Here is a 19,870-nt window from a genome sequence, read left to right as displayed (position 1 = left end):
GACAGTTCCATTACTAATGTGCCCCATAACCACTGGATACCTACATGTATCTTTAAATATATGTAGACGCGAAATAGTCTGTATTAAATAATGAAACAGTTTATTCGCCGAATTGCCGATTACCGCGGAAGTTAGTTAGGTATGATTTAACCCAATCGCAATACGAAAATAACCTAAATCAAATGTAGGTAATTTTATTGATATGTCCATCAACCCGTCCTAGTCTATCGGGTGGAGATCGGTGAATTCTAAAATATAGACTTGAGAAAAACACCTACAATCAGGAAAATAAAACAGCACCAAATATGAACATGTGGTTTATTAATAAATAATATATTAATCGATATATAATACTACTCGGCATCACAATATACGCGCTCGCGCATCGCAAACATGGAACAAAGCTCAATGGAACACAAACAAACTGCCAGACTTGCACACGTAATGTCGAACACTTACTCTAATATGTACACATATCTATTGTTATATAACACCCGCGCTATCCATTACCCATCAATATAATTTAGAGAAAATGTTTTAAATACAATAACAACTGGACACGAGAGTCCTAATTTTCTAAGAAACAAAATTACATACATTATCTTAAATGTGTTCCCACTTAATAGCAGCATATTTACATATCACTTGGGTACCTACAATACTTGGGTGTATCATAAAGAGCAGGCTAAAAGCATGATAATAATGTGAATCAAATCACGGAGCGTCATGTCAGTTGCCTGACATCATTCAGCTTCAGAAATAAATAGACACCATGTAAAACAACCAAGTAAGTAGGTACGCTGCTGTTATTAAGTAGGCATTACATTTTTTTACAAACCAGTAGTCAACACTTACAACGAAAAATTACTTTAAATTAGGGCTAAGTACAACAATAAATATATTATCAATATATTAAACAAATTTTACTCATATGTATGTAGAAGGTCGAGACTTTTAGTTAATAGCTAAGCATTGTGATGGACTAGAAAATAAGCAGCTCAATAAATTAACATCTTATTTAGTTATTTATAATGTAAGTCATGTCATACTTAACCTAAAATTTTCAAAAGTCTATTATTGATATTGATATTTGCCTGACAATAATCGCATTCAGAACGAAACAGGATGAGCTGGAATGTTCGAGTCCTTATACTTTAATTAATTAATATCTACTTTAGCGGTCTCGTTTGGTCTTTAGAATCAAATTTTAACTTATAAAACTATTATATTATTATGTTTGTACCTACACGAGTAACTAAAAAGGAAACTCGTATTGCTTGTGCTTTATTGACCATTAAAATAAAAAAAACTAAATTAAAAAAACTGTATGAACGTTTTTCCTATTTCCTATATTGCTTCGGTCTGATGTTTTTAGTTTCTGTGAAATGATCATATAAATACTTGTATCTGCTGATTTCACCATGTGTTAGTAGTAGAAAAACAAACCATAATTCGTTATCCACTTAAAGGCACGCAATCCCTTAAAATCCTTAATCGTATCAAACCAATAAAAATGGATTTGATGTTTGATTGCATTACTCACTTTATTGTAGCAAGATCGAGTGGTATGTAGATATGTAAGCATGGCAAGGTGGCATATTCAATTGAAATACGGATTTGCAAATGATGCCTTTTTGCCGCGGCTCAATGTCTAACTATATTGAAAAAAAAAACATTCTGAACTGTTAACTGTAGACACATATATATTTTTCCTCGCGTTATCCCGGCATTTTGACACGGGATGGGATGGGAGCCTGGGGTCCGCTTAGTAACTAACTGTTAATTACCATATAACAATGTTTATTTAAAAATGCGGTTTAAAAATCATTGTTTGTGGGCAATAACTACCAATTTACCTTAGTAAGTTGTAAGTGGCAGAAGTAGCTACAAGTTGACTGCCTTGCAACTTAGAAACTAGTTTACAGTAACATCAATGGTCAGGGACTAGGCAAATTATTGCTCTGGAAAAAGATCGATCCCACGTGGTTCATCTATTAATACACCAATCAACTCCGCTCTAAACGCAACACATACGATAACTACCGCCCACTTTCCTATTTTTCTTATCCAACATGATCTTACTCGATTAGCCATACACCTAGGATAGAAACGGGCCCAACTTTTTCAGGAGAATGGGCGCTTTCTTTACATAGGAGTATTTAATACTAACATTTAGGTACAGGCTTCATGCCCTGCTCATTTCATGAGCTTTATTTATGTTCTATAAATGTTTTTATTACACAAGAGTTCAATATTTAGATTACATTTTCAATAAACACATCCAAATAACAATTTGGATGCGTTGGTAAATGATTTATTGCTCGTAGCAAAATTTACTTAGGTACCCCAAACGCAGTTCGAACAGTATTTCGACGATTAATAAGTGAAATACAATCACCAAATTTTTGCAATTGTCCGAATTTTGAACCAACACACGGTGATGCGCAACCCGAGTCTTCAAACCTCCAGCAGGTCGCCGTAGCCGTTGGCCGTGGAGCGACTGGACGAATTCCCGTCGCGGCGGCGGGATCACGTCTGGTCGCAGTCGGTGTAGTGCGAGGGGCCCTCGTTGGAGCACACGGAGTCCTCTGGCGTGCGAGAGGCGTCGCCGGCCTCGCTGGCCTCCACGGCGCTGGCGCTGCCGCCGGCCTTGCCCTTGCCACCTCGCCGCGCCTGCAAGGCCTGGACATAGAACCATTCGTTAGAGAGTTATCGACAATGACAGAGGAACTGGCGGCGTAGCCAAGATGCTAATCGCTATCGCTCCGTAGCGATCGAAACGCAACTGTCACTGTCACACTCATATGGAAGAGTGATAGAGATACATAATGCTTTTCGTTGTCGAAGCGATAGCGATTGTAACCTTGGCTAGGCGGCCTGAAGCGTGTTGACTTTTAACAATCGGTATGTGTAATTAAGCGTAGTAGAATTTCAAGAGTTTGAGTCATAGGCTCAATTTAGTCATAGTAAATTTGAAGATTATGGTATATCATGTAATAATGATTAGATAAACCATCCAGTCTTGGAACTATTTTTAGCAAGTGCCTGATTAACCTTTATCTCCTTATAATAGGCTGGGCTACATGCATGAAAAATATTTTACAATGTTTGTTCAATAAACACGTTTAACAACACGAAATTAATACAAAAATGTTTAAATACCCCATTGTATTGTAACATTTTTCCGAGTTACAAACGTAAAATATTAACATATTTTTAGTAGGTACCCATTTTTTTAAAATTAGCGATAGGAGATAGAGATCTTGATTTATCTCAAAATGTAAAATTATAAAAAAATGATTACTCATTTTAAGCAGGGTAGGTGTATTTTTTTTGTAGGTGTATTAAACATTTATTATATTCCTTATGTTACAACGAGACAAACATGTATTAGACCGGGAGATAGTGACACATTTTACTGGGTCATTTTTGTACCAGTATGGCGGTTCGTCAGGGGTCTAAGCATGTAATGAAGGAAAGAAAAATGATGGTCATAGCGCTGGTACCGGCGGCCCAATCGCGTGGGCGTTAGTCGAACGTGTCGGATAAAATACGAGTGTCGAACGATTTGTTCCACAAAAATCCTCGTGTTATTCGATAGTCCATAAAAAAGAAGTAGACGGTAGCGTAATGCCATACTTCTCCGGTGTGACTTACAGCCCGCCATACTGAGGCGAACACGTTAAGTAATTTAAAAACAACAATTCAATCATTTGTGCCAAGCTAATTTTTGCACAGGTGATCATCGTCGAGCAGCCATTCATGGACATCACCATGCCATACTTTTCGGATGGTTCCAAATGGCCGCCATACCGCCGCAAAGGAGTTATCGTCGTTAAGGAGTATTCCTTGCCGGCGTCTATATTTCCGTGTTCTTATAACCCGGCAACCTTCAAATCAAGAGTGAACAGGCATCTTCTGGGCGAGCTCGCTCCATCGTAGGCCACGTCTACGCCTCGGCTAGTCTGTGGCCATGAGTAAGCCCATTCATAATAATAAAAAAAAAAAAAGTTAATTTTTTTTTTATTGCTAAACGATTTGTACCAGTATTGCATTTAAATTTTTGGAAAGTATTTGATAAAATGTGACCGTTATTATAATTGCCATACTTATAGTAGGGGGAAAAAGTGCTGCCATACTTGAAAAACTTATTTAATCGACACGTTTCAAAAATACGACTATGTATACGTAAAATAATTTTTTACAGCATGGCATCATCATATTCTGGATTTGGATGTTTGGATACAATTATACCTAAAAAAAAATATTTCAGATTATAACTACGGGGCGGACGACTGTGAGACTTAAGCCAAGACTTAAAACAAAAAACAATTTTTTGACGATTTGTACCAGTATGGCATTTGGATTTTTGGAAATTGTATGATGCAATGTGACCATTATTATATTTGCCATACTTCCAATAGGGGGAAAAAGGGGCACCATTCTTGAAATAAAATAAAAAATATTGTACACATTTGCCACCTCCTACAGGTATGGCATTATGAGATTTCCATTTATGATCACACAGAAAGTCTTGAAAAAAAATTACAAGATGGTACAAATCGTTTAGCAATAAAAAAAAAATTAACTCCTTTGCGGCGGTATGGCGGCCATTTGGAACCATCCGAAAAGTATGGCATGGTGATGTCCATGAATGGCTGCTCGACGATGATCACCTGTGCAAAAATTAGCTTGGCACAAATGATTGAATTGTTGTTTTTAAATTAACGTGTTCGCCTCAGTATGGCGGGCTGGCAGTCACACCGGAGAAGTATGGCATTACGCTACCGTCTACTTCTTTTTTATGGACTATCGAATAATACGAGGATTTTTGTGGAACAAATCGTTCGACACACGTATTTTATCCGACACGTTCGACTAACGCCCACGCGATTGGGCCGCCGGTACCAGCGCTATGACCATCATTTTTATTTCGTTCATTACGTACTTAGACCCCTGACGAACCGCCATACTGGTACAAATGACCCAGTAAAATGTGTCACTATCTCCCGGTCTATATGGCATCTATGTATTTTAACGCATTTTTGACGGAATTTAACTTTCCATTGATTGGTACATTTTGGCGCAGCCGGACGGCTCGTCACGGCACAAGCTACGCGCTTTTTGAAGGTGGCGTTTTTACTCGCGGTGCGCGACCCACATAGTTATGTTTTACAATTTGGAAGGTTCTGAGGTACAATAGATAGCAGGTTTATTAGAAACATTTGAATGTCACGGAAAGTAGAATCGATTAACGTATCCTGCAAAAAATTCATGCATGTAGCTAATTATTATTGAGGCGTTTTAGTATTTTTATAACTTTGGTGTTTTAGGTAAGTACTGAGAACTTATTGCTTGATTATTAAGATAATAGATACAAAACTCAACACGCTTTGTAATATCTAGTGCATTTAGAGAGGTCAGGATAAAACGTGAATCATAACTTATTCGTGTAGCATCGGTTTAATCTCTACAAAGAAACGTCAGCGTGATGAAAGACGCTCAAAGGAAGATCAAGCCGAACGGCAGAAATAGCGAACAAAAACATCCGTTATTATGGTTTCAATCGAGAAATCTCGATGGAAAGATAAAACGGCTAGTTCCGAGCGGAGAGCCGGGCGCCCAGTGGCTGGGGCCCGGCCACAGATAAAGCAGACATCCGAAACATTGCAGACGGACAGGGGTGGGGCGCCGGGGCGGGGCGGCTCCGGGGGCATGCGGGTGCTCCACGTCAGTGCACATGCGATATTATCACACCTTTCCTTACCTTTTCACGACTGCCCTTTTTCTAAAGTCGGTGTGGGATGGAAGATGAAACATTCAATTAATGGCAATGAAGATAGAGAACACCGATACAGAAGGGTTGAGGTATCACATAAGTACCTACTGTTCAAGAATATACGATATATATGTCGGCAGGTTTGTATAAAGGTTGTCACGAGTATTTTGGGAAAAAGACCTACTAAAGTACATGTATAATCTGCAGAAATAAGGGATATAACTAGTTACTAGTGGATAATAATGTAGTAAGTAGGTAGTAACTATAAGGATCTTGCATATTGTACGGGTACTACTTTATTGACCAGAAATGTTCAAATACAAAAATAGGTAGGTTGTTGTAGGTACATACGTTACACATACATGGTTATGGATTGGAAGTGTTCTGTAGATGCAAATGTTTATCATTTTTGTCAAAATTCTCGTTATCGGATGTCCGTCTGTTGGTTCCATATATACCTAATATGTAAATTTATTATAACATTGATAATGTATGAATTATGTATGAAGTTTCAAATTGTACATACTTAAGCCACTCATATGTATAAGCTCATTCTGTAAGCACTTATTGCTGTTATGGCGCGTGAAGTGTGCTGAGTACATGTTATTTCATGTAGCACTTGCACTTGTGCTAATAGTTTAAAGTGTATGATGTGTCTCTGTGTGGGATTGTGGATTATATCCATTGGTTGATAGTTTACCAGTCAGAACCACGGCGATATAAAGCCTCAATGGATAGTCCAGCCCTAATATGATGCTACAAGTATATCAACCTGGCACCAAGTATACCTGTAAGGAAAACCGCCTGTGCGGCGGCTTGCGTCCCCCCCTGCGTTTGCTGATATGAGGGTTGTCCCGCCGCAGCGTTTTGTTCCTGAGGATCTCTAGCTGCACGTAGAGCCGCTTCAGCTCGGCCCTCACTTCCTCAGATGTGGGCTCCTCCTCGCCCTCTACACCGAAGCCCTCTGCTGGGCCTCTGCGAGATACCTGAAACCAAGTTTTTGAAGATAATTTCCATCCAATAAAGTGTAAATAGAGTCGGTACACACTAGTCAGTGGTATGAAAACACCAAGTTTTACGTAGTATGCATCCTTATTGCCAAGATTGTGCAAAGTTAGCGTTGTCAGAATCTACGTGCGTCTCTTGGCATAATTAGCAATGTACAAATTGCAGAACATTCCCAAAAAGCGGAAACGTTCTCGAGAATGTTCTCAGAACATTCTGCAATATGGAAATTTAATGTTCCGCCATCTTGGATTTTTCCAAAAAAATTTTTTTGTCATAGGAATCTAGACGCCTCTATCTCCCGCCATGCCAAATCTCAGCGCGCTCGGACCAACTTGAAAAAATAAAAAAAGTCGGCCTTTTTGATTTTTTTTAATGCAGATTGTTTTGTCTCGGGGCCCTCTATGACATTTGGTCGAGCACCCCCCACCTATCATGCACCGTTTAAAAGTTGGCATACAAAATAAAAATGGCCAGTTTTCCCGCAATTGTAGCAATTTACCAAAAAAAAATTTTTCATACATATCTAGGGGACCCCGAGATTCCGTAACCAAAATGTCAGCGCGCTAGGACAAACTTGAAAAAATTAAAAAAAAAGTCGTCCATATTGAAAAAAACATGGCTTCAAAAACTGCCAGGGTCCCTCTATGACATTTGGTCAAGTACCCCAAGTCGGAATTTTCTATATTCTTCATGGTATATAAACTACGATAAATAAATAAATTCTCGTTCTCGAGAACATTCTCAGAAGTTACCGAGAAATTCTCATGTGGAAAGTTTCGCAACTTTGGAAAGTTCTCGTGCGTATATTGCTAGGCGTTATTGCTTCGATAGCTGATTTCCATCCGAGCGTCTAATAGTTTTTATACTGTTACCTCCTGCGCAAGAGACCGCGCGCGGTATCCATGCCACAGCCTCGGCGCGAGCACGCACGCCAGCGCGGCGCCGGAGGAGACCTGCGCGCGCGCCGTGGCAGCCAGCGGCTCTTGCTCGGGCGCCGCGCCCGCCAGCGCTGCGCCGCGCCACGCTAGCCCGCTAAAAAACTCGCATGCCAGCGCAGTCGCCAACCAGCCGCGCTCCTGCATAAAATACAATACATATTAAAGATGTCATATTGTGGATAACGAGTGTAACTCATCCGGGATTAAGTTGCTCTACTTTTGCGAATATTTGTCATCAAGATACATACATATATTCGCAAAATGGGTCGCAAAATTAAGAAATTTAAGAAGCTGTTCGTCAGCACCCGTGCCGTTTACATGGGGCCATGTCTCGATGATGCAGTCCTCTCTCTTTTACGTTGCAACTGTGTATGCAGAGGTAAAGGTGTAGGAAGTGTTGTAAGTATGTAGAGGTGGCACTCTATGTATAATAACCTTGCATGAAGCACAAGGTTTTTATCAAAATCACTTTTAAGATCTATTTACCTGGAAGGGCACATTTGCGTTCCTCGCCGCATATGCGATCCTAGCTCCGGCGGCTAGCAGCAGTAGTTCAGCGCCAGCGGTGACATGATGCCAAGCCGCATTGGTGCAGCCTTCTCGCTCACACGCCGCTGTCGCAGTAAAGGCTGCTAAATAACACGTCGCGCCACAGAGCATTGCGCCTACTATTCGGAGCACCTGCAAAGTGCACAAAATTATCGGTAAAACAACTTGTACTTATGTAAAACCAGTTATAGGTACCCATTTGTTTGCCATCTTTAACTATAACTATAACCCATAATTAAAACACTGCCAAATATACTAGCAATGTACTATCACGGTAATTTGTACAGTGGCCATCAGATATATCGGAGCGGCCAAGGTGTTCACAATACTGAACACGCACTCTAACGCCTTGATAATAGAGGCGTGCTCAGATATTTGTGAGCACCGTGGCCGCTCCGATATATGTGATGGCGACTGTAACTTGCAGTTGTATCCTGGGACTCTACCGATGTGGCTTCTTATTAAGAGATTGAACTAGGGCTAGAAGTACAACTAATCGCAGCATTACGTGACCATACAACACGAAAGTTTACCTTGGCATTAATGGCATTATTACTATAATGTTGTCTTATAGTGAGTGAATTTACTCAATACTACGGAGCCGTAGCACTCCAAGAAGCTAAACGTTCGCAGCGTCGCGCCCATAAGCCACTACACCTACAGTATCACAATCACAACACAGTGTATCATACATTAGTCTTTAAGAACTCAGGCAGCAGCACCCACGGTCGAACCCAAGAAACATCACTGAACCGAAGTACCTACACCACAAAACCAAACTCACGTAATCATTCTCCCATCGAGCAGGGTAACTATAGTATAACAACTATAACAAGAGATCATGCTGCCATCATGAATATACATATAAGTATAGTGCCGTACCTCAGAGTCCCTTGGAGTCCACCGGTGCGCCTTCCTAGTCCGGAACTCGGCCAGAAGCACCCACAGCCGCAGCACCACTGAGCCGTAGCACGCCACGAAGCCCAGCTCGCGCAGCCACGCGCCCGCCACGCAGCGCCACCGCGGCTCCTTGATGTATTGCGTCGCTGCCTGCACAATACACAATACTATAGTAACTAGCCATGATGTCAGGGCCATCTTAAACTATGCTGGGGTCACATAAAAATTTGGGGTTAAAATTTTACTACTAACTATGATCTTCTATTTATAATGAGTAATCAAATATACTGTTACTGTCTGTTCTTCGGCGCGCCAGGGGTACGAGCCCCGTGTTCCCTTAGGTAAAGACGGTACTGCATGATGTTAAAACATAACTCCTGCTCCCGAGCTCTATACTATGATGTCTCAAATAATTTTTGTAGGCTAATTTTTTTGAGAATGTTGCCAAGGTTCACTACAACGAGTGTTTAAGGTATGGTGCTGATAGCTGACCACCAAAAAGTACCTACCTAATGGAAAATAAGTGTCAATTTTTCTCATGAAAAGTCTCCCAAAAATCAAATCACCGCCAACACAAAACTTACACCTTGACTTATGTAAAAATAAGTAATAAAAAATACTTCCCTGTCTTATGTCATAAACATTAGGTAATATTTATTTTAAAACATGTGATACATTACATTGTCACGATTTGATAACGATAAGATAAATCTAAAATATCGATTTCATTTCAAAAATATACTTAGATAAAAGAAGTGCAAAGATACATTATTTTCACTGTTTTGATAAATATTACTGTTTTGATACAATACATATTGACGGCAAGATAACGTCAGATTACATAACAATTCATCATATCCATTTGTGTTGGTAGGTAACTAAGTTAAAGAACGATTACCTACTCGATTGGTGACAGAAGCTACTTACGTAAACATGATATAAGTAGGTAGGTACGTCTACCACTTGCTACTTACGGATCCATACATCAACAGAGCCCCAAGCAACACCACCTCTAGCACAGTCCACATGCCCATTGCGACGGCCTGGAACCAATAAGTAACACGACAATTAACGCATTCACTACCAGGGGGCGTGGCCTAGGAACCAACTTGTATGACGGTGAACGCACATGTGCGTCGGGGGCAGTGAATGTGTTAATAACCTATGTCTCTTAGTATAGGTACTTCTATTCCATTTATCTTCGTTATAATTATCAGAAAATAAACAAGCAACCATTAGCATCCTGTCTTCGCGGATTCTTCCAAGAGTTACTTCATTGAAAAAGACAGTAAAAAGACAAATAAATAACTTATGAACTAAATACATCGACGAATAATACTAAATTAAAATTAACAACCCTAAATATAATCTAAAATAAAACAAGGAATGTAAAAACTACTGAAAGAGGCCTCCCCGCGCAAAGGTGCCCATCACACTGCGTTGCTGCGTTGAATTGCGATAGACCGGGTTCGAATCCTGGTAAGGGCATTTATTTGTATGATGATACAGATATTTGTTCCTGAGTCATGGTTGTTTTCTATGTATTTAAGTATGTATATATTATATATATCGTTGTCTGAGTACCCACAACACAAAGCTTTCTTGAGCTTACCGTGGGGCTCAGTCAATTTGTGTAAAAATGTCCTGTTATATTTATTTATTTATTTATTTATTTATTTATTTATAGACAGCCTTTGCACCAGGAAAAACCTGGAGCGCGGGTCAAGGCCTCTTTCTTGCAGGCGACGACCTACTTCCCTGAGGAAGGTTTTTGCCTCAGCGCACCAACAGTTAGAGTTACTTACTTTGCACTTTCTCTTTCTAAATATAATAAGGCCAATGACGAGGCACACGAGCATGCCGGCCAGGTTGACGGCCAGCAGCGTGGCGTGGAAGACCTCGCCGTCGCACTGCGCCTCGTCGCTGCTGGCCATGCCGCAGGCCGCGCACCGCAGGGGCTCTGTGATGGCGGACCCGCTCAGCCAGCCGCTGCCGATCGCGTGCCAGTAGCCCCGCCGGCACTTGCACCGGTACTTTAAAACAAACAAATTTATAAAGTCATATTAATTACAATATAACACAACAATATTACTAAATGCAATTGTATCCAATGTAGCAATACCAGACTGTTTGTTTCTAAATAAATAAATATTAAGTAGCTATTCATAAATATTCCAGAAACATCAGTAATATCACTGTCGGAGGGCCGAGAAATGCGGCACGTTTAACATCAATATAGCGTAATGTGGGGACTATTATTTATCAATTAAAAAATTAGGTAAATTTATTCATTGCGGTGGGTTAAAACTTGTGTAGGATCAGAAATTTATTGACGTACTTAGTGGGTACGTTGGGCCTTCGGACAGTTCTGTATGTAGGAAATGTACCTCTATATTTTGAAAGTCATATCCCGAGGCCGGAAAGGCTTCACAATCCGTTGTGTCCGGATCGCAGGCCGGCGGCCCACCCATGCGGTCGTACATTGCTTCCTCGCACGGCATAACAGGTATTCGTCGGAACAACGCCGCCGCGGCGCGAAGAGCGCCCGATCCCCGTGCCGCCGCCGCTCCGCTCCACCAGCCTCTGTCTTCCCTTTCGCACGAGTACCAGGCATTCGACCAGACGACGTTACTCGCATTCCATGCGGATGCTAAAGTTTTCCAGAATTGCTGGAGGGCTGCAGAGTTGTTTTGTTGAAAGATAATCAGTCTGGGTGGGTCGGCGACGAAGAGGACGCCGAGGCGGAGCTGCGGTGCGCCGAGGGCCACGGCGTCAGGCGGCGGGTCGAGCTGGGCGGCTAGCACGGAGCGCGCCAGCGCCGCCGCGCGCGTCTCGTTCGCGCCGCCCGTCTCGATCAGCTCGGACAGCGACCGCGCAGCTTGCGCAGCGGCTGACTCTGCCTCCAGCACGTTCTAAACAAATAAAATTTGAATTCAAAACTTATGTATAAATATAATATTTTTTTACAGAAAACCGACTTCATGCCATCATTTTATGTTTTATGAACAGTTTCATTTCCTCTAGCGTAATGACCATTGTGAAGTTGGTTCCATTGTTGATATTAAAATATTTTTTAATACAGTTGCTCAAAAAGTGCTACTTTACGTAGCTGTTTACCGTGCGGAAAGTTGGTTATCTCGAACTAGTGCTTTTTACTTTTCCAATTTTTTTAAATTTATACTTGTTCCAATTCACGACTACTTATTGATGAGTGTTAATATTAGTTTCCTTTAAACGTCGTAATCAGCATAAAAACCTACCGTTAATGTAAGAATACGAAAAATATTACATATTTCATATTTAATTACTTACCTCTTCATCATTATAACACGTTTATTTGTTAATATTCAATATTAAAAATTCCGTTCTTAATAAGTTGACTGAATGGAACGGAATAGCTGTCAAACGCCCATAGATATAATATACTTAAAGACGACGTCTAACCGAGCTGTCACTGTTACCACTTTTGTTTAGTGTACGATTAACAATGTTTTTCTTATTTTTTCGCAACTGTATTAAAAAACGTCGTTCGATACACGTGCGGAAATGTCATTCTTCACTCGTCCCGAGTCTTGCCACTCGCCTGCGGCTCGTGGCAAGATATCTCGGTACTCGTGAAGTAATGACATACCTTCCGCACTAGCATCGAAATGTACTATTTCGGGCGTTTTATTTCCTCACACGTGTACGAGAAGGGAGTTAGTACGAACGACAGGTTTCCGGAAAAAGGTATTGCGTCCTGTCCGTATATTCCTGTCGCATGCGAGCATACATATTATGTTTATTAAGTATCAAAACCAGTGTATGCATTAATACCTTTCAAATACGGATAATAAGTTTTAATACCTTTCAAATACGGATAATAAGTTATTCCAGTGTCACAGTTTGCTGGTCGATTTGAGTAGCTCGTCTGCGCTTGGTAGGCGATGATATACCTATCTCTACCTACTTACAGAGCCTGTCCTGTATGGGACCCGACCCTGACCCCGGAAGACATAAAGGAAAATTTTATTTTCGACCATTAGTAAAGCACTCGGCATTAAGCTATCTCATCATTCTCATCAATTTGGGTTAGAAAAGGTTTCGAGCATTGACTGTCACTTTTTAAGTATTATTTCTTCGTTCGCATAGATTTTGATATTGGTTGTTAGTTGCTACATTGAACATTGTGCTGCATAAAATAAGTAGCAGTTGGGTTAATTAATTTGAATCGAATTTTTTGAAAGATGTACCTAACGTTAACCTGCTATCTAAAACATGCAGATTTTTCATGTTAGCATTAATTTGTTGTTATTGAACGCGTTTGATGAAGAAACAGTTTGCAATTCAACATGTTGCTAAGCGCTTTTTGTCTCCTAAAAAATGCAATTTCGGTACCTCTGTACTGTACCATTTTTATTACATTTGAGACACATACGTAGCTCTTGTAGTAATTGCCATGTTTGATAGACCCGAATGCGAACGATGACAGCCGAGTCTACGCCATACAGTTTGAACTGATAATATGATTCAAAAGTATATATTAGGTACGCAAAAAATCACGCGATACAAGCAATATTCACAGAATGAGCCACAGTCCGAGTCCGAGCAGCTCAGCGCAGATTAAGCACGCTCTAGCCTAATAACTTTAACTAAGCCCCTTCGTAAAATAAACTGGTCCAGAAGTCGCCGCGGCCTGCGAACGAGAGCTCCCCATGCACACGCGAGTCCACTCAGAAAGACCCGTGAGTTCCCCGGTGATGTATATCGTTTTAACAGACCTGGAGGTCAGATTACGCTGGTTGGACGTAAACATAGCATAGGTCTGTGAGGTAAGGGAATACCCGTCTTGGCTTAAAATTAATTTCCTCAAGTTTGGTCGTTGGAAGTTGGTGCATTTCGCCTCGCGACGTCCGTATAATTGGATGAATTATTTATAAATTTAATGTCTTTCAGGAATACAGACGAGTTTTTAATTCGAAGAATAAGCTCTATTTTAATGCTCGATTCGTCCGATATTAGAAACTTGTTGATTTTGATGAAGTTTTAATATTGTTTATCTCCAGTTTCATAATAGACATTGATAGGACGTGAATCATATGAAACAGCAGTTGAATTAAATTTAGATCAAGTTTTGTATGACGATGACTGATAAAACCTAAACGCTCTTTGTAGTTGTAAGTAAATAATTTAAGTAACTCTACTTGGCAGATAGGTACCTATCTACTGTCATTTGGCGATGTGTACTATTTTGTACATTTCAAACCAACGACGGTACCACCAAACCAACCACAAACGGTTTCACCAAAGTTTCACATTAAGTAGTCTATCTACGGCATAACTTATGAGTTTGGAGCTCAAGCAGTGGCTATTTCACAGCAGATCAATTCTTTATGACGATTACGCGAAGTACAGATTGATAGTAATAGTATATATAAGCCAGACGATGCAGCTCGTACCTAGGGGCCTATTTTTGAATTTCGATCGCTCGATTTCGTCACTCGAAAATCGAAATTTGGAATCTAGTGGTATTGACCACTCGATTTCAATTCTATTAGTAGAATTTAAACGCCTAGTAGTGAAGATATCATTTAACGAAATACACGAAATCGAGCGGTCGAATTTCAAAAACCGGCCCCCTAAACTTATGCCTCGGCCACAGAACGCACGCTCGGATCGTACAACCTCGCCGACCGTTGTATCATACATTTGTGGCTTCAACGTGCACGCTCTGAGCGTGAGTTTCGTCGAACTTTATTATGGCTCCTCTACACGATGGGCCAACGCCGGCCACTCCAAGGGACGCATTTATGCATTAAAGGGAGCAAGTGATATTGCTATCTCATTCTACCGCATGGCTGCGTCCCTTGGAGTGGTCGGCGTTGGCCCATCGTGTAGAGGAGCCATTACGGTTACCCCTGCTACATTCGCAACAAGTCTTACCGAGGGCCTGGGCGGCGGGTGTCGTAGCAGCAGCGGGTCGCAGAGCGGCGCCGGCGGCGGCGACTCGACGGGCGCGGCCGCGGCGCACGCGCACCAAGCAAGCGCCCACGCCGCCCACCGCGCCCGCATCGCTCACCTCCAGCCTCGCCACATCTGGAACATCAGTTTTACCGTTAGTATATTGTTTAAAAGTTACATCTGCAGCATTTTCTTACATGAATAAGTAAATTATTGCTAAAACTGTAACCTGACTATGTTCTTCTTTGTACAATTACTTCCTTAAATGATAAATAAGGAAGTTTAGATAATAATTGGCCCGATATAGGCTATCATTATTCATAATGCCCGGGCATTATACATTTTTTTTTTAATTTTTTTTTCAGATAAGTATGGTACATTTTAAACTTATATTAGGTTCGCCAAACTTACGTAATGCCCTCATTAATCACTTGGTCCATAACATATATATACTGTATGCCACTGACCTAAGAAATTAACCAATTGAACCATTAGAACCAGAAAGTCCAAGATACTATGCCCTATTTGTTTTGAATTAAGCAAAAACGTTCTTGGTCTTACAAATGCCTTGCAAATATTTCATGTGTCACCACAGGGCGGACACGCCATACATCGAAAATCATTTGCGTTTATATGTGTGCACGGCACGTCTGTACACGCGTCATTGTGTGAGTAAGTGGCTTAGGGCTGACTCGTGCGGCGCGCGGTGAAGGCGAAGCCGAGGTTTGCCGAGGCCGGCCGAAGGACACGACGAGCGGCCCGCTGCGTTGCATAATTCGACCGAAATACGTAAAAAAACAAAATATAGGTTTATGTTTAACAAAATATAGGTTTATGTTTTATTTCGCTCCAATTGTTGAATTGGCTTTGTCAGTTTATAGTCCTGCACGTACTTGGACTTTCAACACGCCATTATTAAATGTACCTTATTGTTGATGCCTATTGATTATTTTATATAACATAATTAATTCTTAAATTCTTAAAATTAAATTAAAAATCAAACGCGAATGTCCCGCGACCAACAAGTTCTTTTTTGTGAAAAGAAAACATTTACGAGGAATATCTGTGTAGAAGGTCTAGTTACCTTAGGTACTTTAAATATTAAATGTTAATTGGCTTAACATTTACAAATTCAACGAACGGGTTTTAATTCATATGATATTATTATTTCTACGCAAAAGTATATAGCCTTATTTACTGATACATATTTCGTCTCTTTGGAACACTATATTATTATTTATTTCTACAATAAGTAGGTATCCGTACTACCCGTACATCGCACAATACACCGGCATTTTGAACGTTGCGTCATCGCGTCGCGGCGTCGCTAGCCGAACTGATCGTACGTCAGGAGTCCGTCAGAACTCAGTCGCGGGGCGAGGTAATCCGAGTCGGGGCGGGGCGGTGCGTGTCCGTTCTGTATGATAATACTATTACTTATTCTGTGGTGTCACTTTATTTAATTAGCTACAATCTACCCTTCCTAACTTTTTTAGGAACACTGAATTTAGTGTGTGTGAAAATGAGACTATCTAATAAATTAAATACTTATTACAATAACAAAGAAAACCAAGAACGGCCCAGCCCAAGTTCTGAATTTAAGCAGTCTTAGAGGATGTCAGAAAACGTTTCTGAATTCAGCAATATGAAGGACAAACAAAATACCTTGTTCACTATCAGCAGCTGACTCGTTATATAACTTTTATCCGTTTATCTTTTTAGGGTTCCGTACCCAAAGGGTAAAAACGGGACCCTATTACTAAGACTCCGCTGTCCGTCCCTCTGTCCGTCTGTCTGTCTGTCAGTCTGTCAACAGGCTGTATTTCATGAACCGTGATATAGACACTTGAAACTTTCACAGATTTCTGTTGCCGCTAAAACAACAAATACTAAAAACAACAAAAACGTCATCTTTTTGCCGTTTTTTGCATAATGGTACGGAACCCGGTTTTTATTATACTAGCTAAGTATATTATATATACTTTAGAGCTATACTTACTTTTAGTGTCATAGTCATCTAAATAAATAAATTATACCTACTCTCTTATAGGTATTCAACGATTATAAATGCGCACTCGTCCCAAGTACTTTCTTGATGAATGTCTGGAAGAGACAGTGTGTCACCTTAATTGCAAAAGGCTTTTAAATCTATTAGAGGGGAGGAGGTCTCGGGTGACTATTTGCAAATTAACATCACTTAAATCGCAGGAGGGCAGTGAATAAAAATCTTTACCAAGATTTTCAGCGATCTACCTACTAAAGTACTTAGAGCTTTTTAGGGTTCCGTACCCAAAGGGTAAAACGGGACCCTATTACTAAGACTTCGCTATCCGTCCGTCCGTCCGTCCGTCCGTCCGTCCGTCTGTCACCAGGCTGTATCTCACGAACCGTGATAGCTAGACAGTTGAAATTTTCACAGATGATGTATTTCTGTTGCCGCTATAACAACAAATACTAAAAACAGAATAAAATAAAGATTTAAATGGGGCTCCCATACAACAAACGTGATTTTTGACCAAAGTTAAGCAACGTCGGGAGTGGTCAGTACTTGGATGGGTGACCGTTTTTTTCTTGCTTTTTTTTGTTTTTTTTTTGCATTATGGTACGGAACCCTTCGTGCGCGACTCGCACTTGTTTATACAGGTACGGTCAGCCAAGAAAGTGGTGTACTCTTTTCGACTCTATCAATCAGATGTTAGAGTCGAAAAGTGGTAGACCACTTTCTTGGCTGACTATACCTTAGTCTATTACTTAATATTACTTTGAAAAAGTGTTGACGGTTGACGGATAAATTTGAACTAAGTATTACTGTTGATTATTTTAATGTACACTCAACTGTAAAAATATGGCTGTAGGTACAAATCATCTCAAAAATATGTCCCATAATAACTCTTATGTCAGTGAATTAAGAACTATGGCACATATTTTTGCGTAAGTTGTCTACACCCATATTTTTACAGTTGACTGTACCTACAGTCAACGTCAAAGTCGTCAAAGATATGTTTACATCTCGCCTTTACATTATCCTGGTATATCTTCCTTTTATGGAATCGAAACATTAACAGACGAGGTGATACTTAGAGTCGGACCAATCATGAACGCTTCCTAGACCCCTATTCGACGAGCGACGTTTGACGTATCGTGTTGATCTCCCGTTGATGTGGGAAAAATCATAAGTTCTCGAATACGTACAATGTCAACATTTGACATTAACAATCCTCAGTTAGGGTGACAAGCAAACCAAACCGAACCACCCTTAGTTTAGAGTGGAGTTTTGGTTGTACCAAATGATATTATCCACCGTTGATGGAATCAACACTCAGTATGCAATAAAATCAACTGTTGATTTGACGTGGATGCGAAATCTGACAGTTGTACATGTCGAATTTGGCCCCTGGCCCAAACTAAAGAAACACTAGGTAAAGTTGTAAACGCCACATTTGTTAATTTATTAATATCTATTTCGGTGGTTTCTACTTACAATATTGATATTAATACGCCATACGCTTAAATAAAATACTTACAATAGACAACAACCTACACACACACAGAAGCCTATGGAAGAGACTGGTCAGCAACATTAGGACATGATGTCACGATCCTCAGCATTGAGGGAACGACTGATGATGATGATGATACTTACAATTACGAGCCACCAGGAGGGGATTGGTGTTAAAATCTAGTAGTTAAATGTATTGAAATACAAAATACCCAGCAGAAAAAAGATACATGGACAATAGGTACTAAGTATTAATGAGTACCGTAAAATGGGGTGAGTTGGGTGAAATTTGACTTTCAAACCTCGATAAAATTTTATTTTTACATGTGAAAACTGAATGGATATAATAAGTGGTTCGGATTTTTGTATTTTAGTTTGTATTTTATTTTGGGTATTCATTTCATAACTTTGACGATAAAGAGGAAAACCCACCTCACCCCGTAGTGCCTCGTATTTGGGGTGAGAGGGTTTTTCATACAAAGGTGATTTTGGAAGATTGTTGGATCGATTTTTTTTTATTATGCGTATTACTATAGCTCCATTTTAAATTGGAATACATTATTTTTGTAGCAGTAGCCTTAAAATTTCTTCTCATCCCCCTCTCAAACCTTCTCTCCCCATTCATAACCCACCTCTCCCCGCGAAACCTACTCACCCCGTTTTACAGTATTAAAATCTGGGTCGAACCCAAAAAATCAGAGTCAAATTTCTGAGTAGCAAAAAAATGTACCGACGAAACCGCTACGAGGATTTCCAATTAACCGCCCCAAGCTTTCGGAACTTCGCCGCGGCAAAAACCTGCCTTCAGCTTTGGTTTCATGATATCATTAAATACGCACCTAAAATACTTTATGATTCACAGAGAATGGGTAAAATACTCGTACTATCAAGGCCCAGCTTTGCTACGAAGTTTTAGGTTGCCCATTAGCCTAGCCAAGATGAAAAGCGTTTGCGACGAAACGCTAATATCCCTCTATCACGCTTCCATATTAGTGCGATAAAGAAAGAGGCGTTTCGTTCGCTACGGCGCAAAAGATTGTCATCTTGGCTTGATAGGCCCCCCGCGGCGCGATTCGGGAATTGAATGAGATATTCACTAGATATGAAATAGTAAAGATATGTGACGTTCCACGGCAAAAGGTACACTATGGCGGCTGGCGCTTACGCTATTATTGACGCTGCTACAATATTGAGCTGGGGCAATGGTACCTTTTACCGTGGAACGTCACATATCTTTACTATTTCGTATCTAGTGAA

The 19,870-nt window shown here is 40.4% G+C and overlaps 1 protein-coding gene across 2 annotated transcripts in view; it reads right to left on the bottom strand.

Annotated features, from left to right (window-relative positions):
• Positions 1-304: 304 nt before the first annotated feature.
• The window catches only part of LOC134663955 (G-protein coupled receptor 179), a 55,486-nt gene continuing 35,920 nt past the window's right edge, over positions 305-19,870 (bottom strand). Inside the window, exons 2-11 of one of the 2 annotated variants that reach the window (XM_063520503.1) lie at positions 15,097-15,249; positions 11,562-12,086; positions 10,980-11,207; positions 10,149-10,217; positions 9,157-9,324; positions 8,212-8,406; positions 7,660-7,863; positions 6,568-6,765; positions 5,768-5,788; positions 305-2,682 (exon numbers count right to left, since the gene is read on the bottom strand). In XM_063520503.1, coding sequence (XP_063376573.1) covers positions 2,530-2,682; positions 5,768-5,788; positions 6,568-6,765; positions 7,660-7,863; positions 8,212-8,406; positions 9,157-9,324; positions 10,149-10,217; positions 10,980-11,207; positions 11,562-12,086; positions 15,097-15,225 — 1,890 coding nt within the window. In that variant the 5' untranslated portion in view covers positions 15,226-15,249 and the 3' untranslated portion in view covers positions 305-2,529. The remainder of the gene's footprint in view (positions 2,683-5,767; positions 5,789-6,567; positions 6,766-7,659; positions 7,864-8,211; positions 8,407-9,156; positions 9,325-10,148; positions 10,218-10,979; positions 11,208-11,561; positions 12,087-15,096; positions 15,250-19,870) is intronic. The other variant, XM_063520504.1, reaches the window with a different exon arrangement.

Source organism: Cydia fagiglandana, chromosome 4, assembly GCF_963556715.1.
Source record: "Cydia fagiglandana chromosome 4, ilCydFagi1.1, whole genome shotgun sequence".
Classification (NCBI taxonomy): Eukaryota; Metazoa; Arthropoda; class Insecta; order Lepidoptera; family Tortricidae; genus Cydia; species Cydia fagiglandana.
Note: the sequence above shows the minus strand (reverse complement) of the source record. Positions and strands in the feature narration are given on the sequence as shown.